Raw genomic sequence first — 8552 nt, 5'->3', positions numbered from 1 at the left:
TATACATACCCACATGAAAGTTTTCATTTTCATTGGCGATTTGGCATGGAGTACCCACAGAATCCGAAGACATAAATCTACAGATAAACAACTTTACATCCAACATCGACGGATTTCTTGACAGCATCAATCACCAGCTGAGTTTTCCGGCTGATCTCCGGCCACCGCCGGTCAGCCTTGGAGACGCCACTCTTGATCCCTCCGACGAGCCTCACGAACTCCGTCAGCATCATCACCTCCTGCGACATTTCGCCGCACTCCACAGTCACTTTCTCCGGCTTCACGTTCCAACCTACGTGCATGTCAACGAATTGAGCGCCGGTCGTGTACTCGAACGAAGCCTTGTCCTCCTCGTACGGAATGACATAGTCGTTCACCCAGATCGATCCCTTTGATCCTGGTTCATTATTTTGACAAAGCATTCTTTATCCAATTTGTATATAAATATACAGGATTAAAAAATGGCAACATTACGATGCTGGCTCGTGCAATTTCGAATAAATATGACCTAAATCTTTGAACAAAAACAAAAAGATCCAAACTTTGTAAAAAAGTGATGATCCAACTCATAAAAGTCGTGTCTTTTCTTGTCATAACATATGGACCTGTGATGGCCAATTCGGTTGAAAGGTGTGAGAGGAAGGAGCAATGGACGGTTGCAGTGGCGGTCGGGGCGTAATGAAGAGAGGCGGAGCAAGCCAAGATGGCGCCGGAGGAGTTGGTGACCACCGATGAAGGAAGAGCCATGACGAACGTCGGTAGTTCGTGAGCCATGGCCCATAGGACGGCTCCTATGGGGTACCAACCGAGCTCTCCAATGGCACCAGCCGAGCCCATTGCATCTTTGCTCAGCCTCTCTAACGCTTGTTCTGGTACAGGGGTCGTCATTGTGCTGTATATCTGATCATAACATAAAACACAAAGGCAAACATTTATTAACGATGTTAGACGTTTTAGAGTGATGGTTATTTTCATAAATTGCTATATTAAAATTTATGAATAATTATATATATGAAAGGTTATATAACTTTTTTTATCGGATATAAAACTTCATATGGCAATATTTTCACAAAAGCTTGCGACTTTTTAACGCAAAACAACTCATATCATAACACCGAAAATTATGTCCATTTAAATGAAAAGTTATATTAAAAAAAGTTATATAACCTATCAATCATTCATAAATTCTAATATACATTTTTACGAAAATAATCACTATAGTAAAAAAAATCCAAATATAAAACGTGGGGTATTTACACGAGTCAAATAAATTTTCAGGGGGCGATTTGTAAATAAGGCAAAGCTTACGTGGCGAACATCTCCGAGCAATTCGGAATTGAACACCATTTCTTCAATCCTGGCCGTCCGTTGATGATGCAGCCAAATCGCACCGTCCATGAACTGTACACCGTTGGATTCGCACGCCTCCAGGAGCGATTCCAGCTCCGCCGCGTCGATCGCCGGAGGTTTCTCCACCACCATGTGCTTCTTCTCCCCCCCCGCCGCAACAGCCCATCGCCCCCGCAGTGTCACCGGTAACGGCAGGTAAACGGCGTCGATGCGTTCATCGTCGAGCACTTCTTCGTAGCTTCCGTACACCGCGACGGTCTCCGGCGAGAGACCGTTCGAAACGGCGAAGTTCTTCGCCGTTTCGAGGGAGGGATCGCCGACGGCGAGTATAACGGCGTTAGGGGAAAGTAGAGTAACGGTTCTGACGAACTTTGACGCGTACTTGACGGCGCATCCGAGGATCCCAAAACGCACCGTCTTGTCCGTCATGGTTCATCTCTCTGTTTCAGAACTTGGAGAGACGGGTCTACTGCGAGTGAAGGAAGTGCTGAGAGGTGACGATATGATATGGACACGTGGCATCTCTTGGGCCTTAATAATGAATTTATCTTCTTCCAATTTGTGTTTTTATTTTTTATTTTATCACCAGAAGATAATACGAAACATATACTGATATACCTAAAATTCGACGGTTTATGCTTTCTTTTTAGCATGCTGAAAACTCATACCTCGCAAGCCCACTTTCACTTTCCGTCACTTTCCCGAGAAAAACAAAAACAAGAAGGCCAAGAAAGAAGAGATGGAGAACACGACGGAGCGGGACGACCACTGCGTGTTCCACGAAGCCGCCATAACATTTCTCGCGACCGAAGAACTCGATCCAGTGGCGAAACTCATCTCCTCGCTCTTGCGGCCACCGGAAAATCAAGACGCCGAGGCAAAAATCAGTCGAAACACATTTTACCGGTTCTGCTCCACCAATTTCCCCAACTCCATGTCTCTGAAGCTCCTGCAAATCTACGCATCGCCGGACAAGACAGGATACGACGATAACATAAGGCAGATCGCGATCAGACACCTCAACGTTCTGGTCTCGAATCACAGAGGAAAAGGAGAAGAGCCGCTGTTACCTTTCTTAGCACTCAAAGGACTCGCCCGATTGCTCATCACGTGCCTTGTCGAGCAAGAAATCTACGAGGACACCTTCAAGATCCTCGCCCAGGTGGCATACCACATCGCTTTCGAGATTTCCCTACGTCAGTCCATTTTCTGGCCCGATCTCCTCAAGTTTATATCATCGAATGCCGAGAAAGAGTTCCATCTGGCGGTGACAACAATCTCTTGCTTTCTCTCCTGGATCCTCTTCCCCCGCCGATCTTGCAGTGGCTACAACCCTCTGAGTTAAGCAGAAGGAACAACTGGTCTCTGGCGTTTGCGAGCGCTTTCTGCGCGGTTATTCACTTGATCGAGGCAGAACAGGTCGAACTGGTGGAATATATCGTCAACGAGATGCTGAAATCGGCGACGGAGCTCGTGAACAGCGGGATGGAAGTAGGGTTTGTGAGGAGAGGCGTCAGGGAAGTGGAAATGCTTGTGAGGAAACGACTAGACTGGTACTCTGAATCAGATTACGAATTCGTTTCGGATCTGATACAAAGGTTGGATGGGATCAAGGGCTTGAAAAAGGAAACAAAGATGGTGCTATGGAGAATACATATGGCTATGGAGATTCAGACAAGAAAAAGGAACAAGAAGAAGAAGCTTAAAGTTGCAAAAGGTTCATCCAAACTGGTTTTTCTGAATCCGAGTGGAAAAGACGCAGCCGCTCTCATCTCTACACTCCTTCAGCTCCTAGAAAGCCAAAAAAAACAATCTGCGAATGTTTTTTACTTGTTCTGCTGGGAGTATTTGCAGAATGGCTTAGCCGAAATGATCTTCAACGTGTATCAATGCTCCATAGATGCCCCCGAGAACAGATCGAAATCGATTTCTCTCCTTTGTGCCCTTCTCACTCATTTCGAGGAAAACGATGTGAACCTCTCTCGCTTGGCCATCCGGAAGATCAAACCCCTTCTGATCTCGAGCCTTTCATTGCCCGTACCCCGAGATTCAGACGTCGAGATTCTGTCAAAAATCACATATTTAGTAGCCCTCGACGCTTTCACGTCAAGCAACAACGGTTGGGACGAGCTCTGCGTGTGTATCTATTGGATGGCAATGGACGATCTGCGCAAGGCATTATACTTCTTCCGTGACTTGCCTCCGGTTTACGAGGACTTCTTGTTCGCAATGGTGGAGAGGATTTTTCCAGAGATCTTGACCCGTCTGAACCAGGAACGGGGCGATGCCAAAGATTGGAGCTTGGCGTTACAAACAGCTTTCAAGATGGCGATGCAGCTGTTAGAATCATCGAGAATGGACTTGGCAGATAATATTCAGTATGCGATGGTGATGTGGGCGAGTAAGCTTGTGAGGCAAGAAAAGCAACAGATTCTGCAACAAGGGCTTGAAGAACTGAGGTGGATTGTGGAGGAATACACGAAACAATACAAGTACGACGCCAATCAACACAAATTCGCTTTAGGTTTGGCGTCGATGATGGCGAGAATGGCGGGAGCCGGAATGGAGATCAAAGCTGTTGCGAGGGAGATTTACCAGATTCTTAAATCCAAAAACCCTTAGGGTACTGATTGTTGAATATGTGACTCAGATTTTGGACAGGCTGTACTGCAGGGTTCTGTTTGAACAATTTCATAAAGTTGGGGCGAATTCGTTATTTTCTTAAAAATGGAGGAACCTTTAAAGTTTAAACTGCAATTAAATTAAGCTCTAGAGGAAGAGTTGCAGAAAAGTACAGTGATGCAGAACACAGATTCGTGCTGATATTACAGGGTTTGCCATTTGTTGATATTATACAACAGCTTTTCCCTGAATTACACGTATATACACACACACACATATATATATATATCGTGATGAGGAAGTAAATATAAGATCCGTGGAGAAGAATATGAAAAGCAAATATGGAAAACAAGAACGCGTTGCTGATAGCAGCGAAGAAGGTTCTGGCAACTGAAGACCTCAAACTGATGCAAGAACTCATCTCCTCGCTCTTTTCGTCGCCGGAAAACCAACAGATCCGACCGAGAAACGAGCTGCTTCGGAGAATCTACCGCTTCTGCTCTACGAGATTCCCCAACTGTCTGTCTCTGAAACTCTTACGGGTCTACGCTGATCCAAGATTCGGAGAGGACGTGAGAAGGAGCTCGATCGAATGCCTCAACGTCCTCCTCTCCGTTAACGGAAAAGGAACAGAGCCCTTGTTAGAACTCGTAACCCTCCAAGAACTCTCGCCATTGCTCATATCTTGCCTCGAAGGTCATGGAATCCCCGAGAACGCGTTCAAGACTCTCGCCCTGGTCACGGACCGCGTCGCCCGGGAGATTTTCGTCTGCCACGACATCGTTTGGCCCAGCCTCGGCACGTTCATATCGTCAAGAATCAAGCCTGAGTTCAAGAAAGCGGTTTACATCTTCCAGAGCTTGTCAATGCCATTGAACGAGGACGAGTTCGTGGCTCCTCTGATGAAGAATCTCCTCCCGCCGATCTTGAAATGGTTAGACCCTTTGATGTTAAACCAAGAGAACAACTGGGTATTGGCGTTCTTGGGTGCTTTCTGCTCGGCGATTCACATGCTCGGGACGAGACGGGTCGATCTGGTAGGTAACATTGTCTACGAGATGCTGACTTCAGTGACAGAACTGGTGAAGAGAGGAATGGAACTAGGGTTTGTAATAAGAGCCTTCAGAGAGATGGAAATGATCATGTCGAAACAATCCGACTGGTACTGCATCGACGAGTACAAATTCGTTTCGGGTTTGATACGAAGGATGAAAGGGATTGAGGGGATGAAGCACAGGACCAAGGCCGTCTTATGGAGAATTCAGTTTGTGATGGAGATGACCACGGTCAGATCTGTCAAAGTTCGAGACAACGGTGTGGATGATTGGCTCAATCAGTGCATTCAGAATGGAAACTTTTGAGGTTTTTATAATGTGAAATGTATCAAACTGAACTGAATTCTCTTACAAGACACGACAGAAATGTAGAATATAACTTTTACAGAAACTATAAATACAAGGGACCAAACTGAATTGATTCTTCAACTGTAACGGCAAATTCAAGACAAAAACTATTCCTCCATGTCCTCATCCTCGTCTTCTTCCTCTTCCTCGTCGCTGAGCTTGAGATCTACCAGCAACTCTTCGATCGGGACAGAAGGAGCACCTTCCCCGTCGGTCATAGAAGCAGTTTCAGAGGGCTGATAATCCTTGTCCCGGTACAAGGATACGTTAAACCTAAGTTCCGGATTCTCCTCAAGATCCCTCAAGAAATCTTCGTATTCCTTGCTCAACTTTTCTTCATCGCCTCTGCCTCTAGGATCACTGGTTTCCATCGGTAGCGACTTGAGCTTCCATGAGCGAGGCTTATTCTTTTTCATTTCCCTCTGCTCCTCGTAGCTCTTCTTGATCAGAATTACCTCGGGAAGTGAGCCGGACATCCCGCGTTTCTCCAGCTCATTGTCGTTCACGTTAGCCGCATAGAGATCATAGCCCAGAGCTTGGTCACCGGGTTTCAAGATATGGCCTAGATGGGTTGGGATGTAGAAGATCTTACCGATGTCCGATTCACGAGCAACCTGGGCATAGGACAGAGCATACTTTGTTCCACCGACAGTTAGTTCCCCGACTGGAGGTTCCACATCGAAGACAAAATACTTCACGAGCTGTCTGCTGGAGAGTGCAGATTTAAACCTGTATCTCCAGTACTGTTTTGCATCCAAGAAAGTATGCCGTAAGGTCATAGGATCGAGAAGAGTGATACTGTCGGATACCTTAGTGCAAATCACGATCGGGCCAAGGTTTCCCAAACTGCTGGCCACTTTTTGTGGCAAGCAGACAAGATCCTCGCGGCAAATGGGACAGATCTCAACGGAGAAAGTGTACTTGTAGTTGTAGTTGTTGCTCTTGGAATCATGAGAGACCAGACTCTTGTCATGGCGATAATCAACCGGAACAAGTTTACGCAGAAAGTCCACAAAGTTAACGGCATGACTCCTGTTCCCAAAGAAAAAATCAATACCCTGATCCACCTGTTGTATTCTGATGGCCCGAGAAGCTGCATCGTGTTTCAGTATCAGCTGTTCTAGATAGAAAAAGGTTCGTCGGTGAGGAACGTGCTGCCGGAGCTGAACCGAGGCAATCCATTGATCCGGGTTAGCCTGAATTCTAGAGCACGGGTCACACATCTGGTCTCTTATCGTGTATTCGACAACGTAAGCTTGCTCAAGAACCGCACCGTTGAGAACTTCTTTCTGAACTCTCAGCTTAACCTTGATCCTCTTGGAATGAGGCTCTGTCCAAACAAATTCAGCGTGAACCAACCTCATCTTATTCAGATTCTTCAGCCTCTTCACGCAGAAAGTCAAGAGCTCCTTCGATTCCCATTGAGCTTTGAGCCAAGTTTTTGGTGGCTGCAAGTAACAATCGCACTCGGGGCAATGGATTATCAGAACCTGTTTCTGCAATCCTTCCGTGATGTCAACTTCAGAACGGAGACAAGTCACGCACATATTGGCGGCGTTTGGTGCCATGGGAACACCGCACTTGCAGCACAGAACGCTGCCGACAGTTTGATGAACGGTGAACATGCCTGATTGTTGAGTCATCGTTAAACTCTGCAACAGCAAAGAGAGAAAAGCCAGAAATTTACATCAAAAGGGAAAGTACCCAGAAATATATTCAAAAGAGAAATACAAACTATATATGTTCCGAAGCAATCTGTCAAGTAATATGCATAAACTCAGAGAAGAAAAAGCCAAGAAATCGAAAACACAGTTACTCAGGAATCCCTAAACTTGAAGAGAAGCGAGACGGAGATGCAGATATGGGCCGAATAGTCACCGTCGATCAGAATAAACTGCACGGAGTCGATCCATAAACGCTCACCGAAATAAAACGACAGAAATCGACCGAGAAATCGACAGAAACATGCATGCTTACCACGGAAATCCACGAAGGAAGAGATTAACGGCTGCGACAGAGGATGAGAACGGCGATTTGGGGCCGTCGGAGAGGGAAGTCGAAAATTGAAGTTGAGGGAAGAAGAGAGGAATCGCGAGAGGCGAGAGGGGAAGTTGAAAACCGAGTGAGTACGAGAATCATAACCCTAGGATTTTTTATAAATAATTTTAAAACTAGGGGTATTTTAGACATTGTGTGTAAAACTCCAGGTCATAAAAATGGTAAAATTACAAAAATAATGGCAAATGTCCATATTGAGTTACCGTTTAGGTTTAGGATTTTCCAAATAAAAAAAAACTAAAATGACGAAAATACTAATTTGTCTTTAAAAAATTGGATACGTGGCAACAAAATATGAAATTTTTTTTGAAAAATTTATTCTTGACTTTTTCTAAAAATTCAAAACCTAATTTTTTTTTTCTTTTTCTCTCCACAATTTTTGAAAAATTAAATTTAAGAATGAATGAAAAATGTTCGGTAAAAATACTCAGAGAAATTTTGACTTTTAAAACGTCATACCGGTCATATCGGTCAGATTTTGATCATAACGATTATTTATTGATCAGTCATACTTTGAATGAATATGATTTATGTTAATAGATTTTTTTATACATAGAATTACACCACCAAAACGATGAAATGTATTTTTATAATCTTTATACAATTTTTTGAATTATTTAAATTTAATTTAAACTTTTATTTTTTGTATAAAAAAAAGTTATACCGATATACTTTGATAAAACGGTCAGACATTGGTTATACATTTAGAATTTTGTCAGACAGTCAAACTTATTGACATTTACATTTATTTTTACAATTTTATCGAGTTAGGAGATGATGATATTTTTTTTTAAATGCGAAGGTATATGTGTATACGCACGTTTACCAAATACGTGAAATGAAAAGAGGATGTATATGTGTATACGCACGTTTACCAACCTATACAGTCAATACTCAAGAGTTTTCTACATTTTCGAACGCTATTAAAAGGATAAAATATTAATCTGCATTAAAATTAATAATTTATAAAATTCAATGACATTTTAGAGATGAGATATTGTGACATTGTATTTATATTAATTGAATAAATAAATCTTATAAAATTTTATCGATAGATATAAGTCTACACGAATACAAGCAGCTTCTAAAGGTACTGACAAGAAGGGCAATGCAGCTGAA

At 43.5% G+C, this 8552-nt stretch overlaps 4 protein-coding genes across 6 annotated transcripts; 2 read left to right on the top strand and 2 right to left on the bottom strand.

Annotated features, from left to right (window-relative positions):
* Nucleotides 1-1830, bottom strand: LOC104805651 (uncharacterized oxidoreductase At4g09670). The gene is made up of 3 exons (XM_010530287.2): nt 1309-1830; nt 606-900; nt 1-397 (listed from the first exon to the last, which is right to left on the bottom strand). Exons 1-3 carry the CDS (start codon nt 1777-1779, stop codon nt 78-80), a joined length of 1086 nt encoding a protein of 361 aa, XP_010528589.1. The 5' UTR covers nt 1780-1830; the 3' UTR covers nt 1-77.
* Nucleotides 1831-2089: 259 nt separating this feature from the next.
* LOC109116331 lies at nt 2090-2695 on the top strand. Its single transcript, XM_019201511.1, has one exon. It carries the CDS (start codon nt 2090-2092, stop codon nt 2693-2695), a length of 606 nt encoding a protein of 201 aa, XP_019057056.1.
* An 80-nt stretch (nt 2696-2775) lies between these two features.
* LOC104805981 lies at nt 2776-5335 on the top strand. The gene is made up of 2 exons (XM_019201510.1): nt 2776-3963; nt 4305-5335. The coding sequence occupies exons 1-2, from the start codon at nt 2800-2802 to the stop codon at nt 5331-5333; spliced, it is 2193 nt and encodes a 730-aa protein (XP_019057055.1). The 5' UTR covers nt 2776-2799; the 3' UTR covers nt 5334-5335.
* On the bottom strand, nt 5314-7487 carry LOC104805650 (60S ribosomal export protein NMD3-like). 3 transcript variants are annotated; one of them, XM_010530284.2, is made up of 3 exons: nt 7353-7487; nt 7192-7269; nt 5314-7027 (listed from the first exon to the last, which is right to left on the bottom strand). In XM_010530284.2, exon 3 carries the CDS (start codon nt 7016-7018, stop codon nt 5483-5485), a length of 1536 nt encoding a protein of 511 aa, XP_010528586.1. In that variant the 5' UTR covers nt 7019-7027; nt 7192-7269; nt 7353-7487; the 3' UTR covers nt 5314-5482. The 3 variants fall into 3 exon arrangements, with proteins under 3 accessions (XP_010528586.1, XP_010528588.1, XP_010528585.1); XM_010530286.2 differs by having other exon boundaries at nt 7208-7269; XM_010530283.2 differs by lacking the exon at nt 7192-7269.
* Nucleotides 7488-8552: the final 1065 nt, after the last annotated feature.

Source organism: Tarenaya hassleriana, unplaced genomic scaffold (assembly GCF_000463585.1).
Source record: "Tarenaya hassleriana unplaced genomic scaffold, ASM46358v1 Cleome11, whole genome shotgun sequence".
In the NCBI taxonomy this organism is placed as follows: Eukaryota; Viridiplantae; Streptophyta; class Magnoliopsida; order Brassicales; family Cleomaceae; genus Tarenaya; species Tarenaya hassleriana.
Note: the sequence above shows the minus strand (reverse complement) of the source record. Positions and strands in the feature narration are given on the sequence as shown.

Coding starts and splice junctions, on each gene's coding strand:
- LOC104805651 (XM_010530287.2), bottom strand. CDS start 1,779: ATGACGGACAAGACGGTGCGTTTTGGGATCCTCGGATGCGCCGTCAAG. Junction 901..1,308: donor TGCTCGGAGATGTTCGCCAC/GTAAGCTTTGCC, acceptor TGTTATGATCAG/ATATACAGCACAATGACGAC. Junction 398..605: donor AACCGAATTGGCCATCACAG/GTCCATATGTTA, acceptor ATAATGAACCAG/GATCAAAGGGATCGATCTGG.
- LOC109116331 (XM_019201511.1), top strand. CDS start 2,090: ATGGAGAACACGACGGAGCGGGACGACCACTGCGTGTTCCACGAAGCC.
- LOC104805981 (XM_019201510.1), top strand. CDS start 2,800: ATGCTGAAATCGGCGACGGAGCTCGTGAACAGCGGGATGGAAGTAGGG. Junction 3,964..4,304: donor ACCAGATTCTTAAATCCAAA/AACCCTTAGGGT, acceptor AGAAGAATATGA/AAAGCAAATATGGAAAACAA.
- LOC104805650 (XM_010530284.2), bottom strand. CDS start 7,018: ATGACTCAACAATCAGGCATGTTCACCGTTCATCAAACTGTCGGCAGC.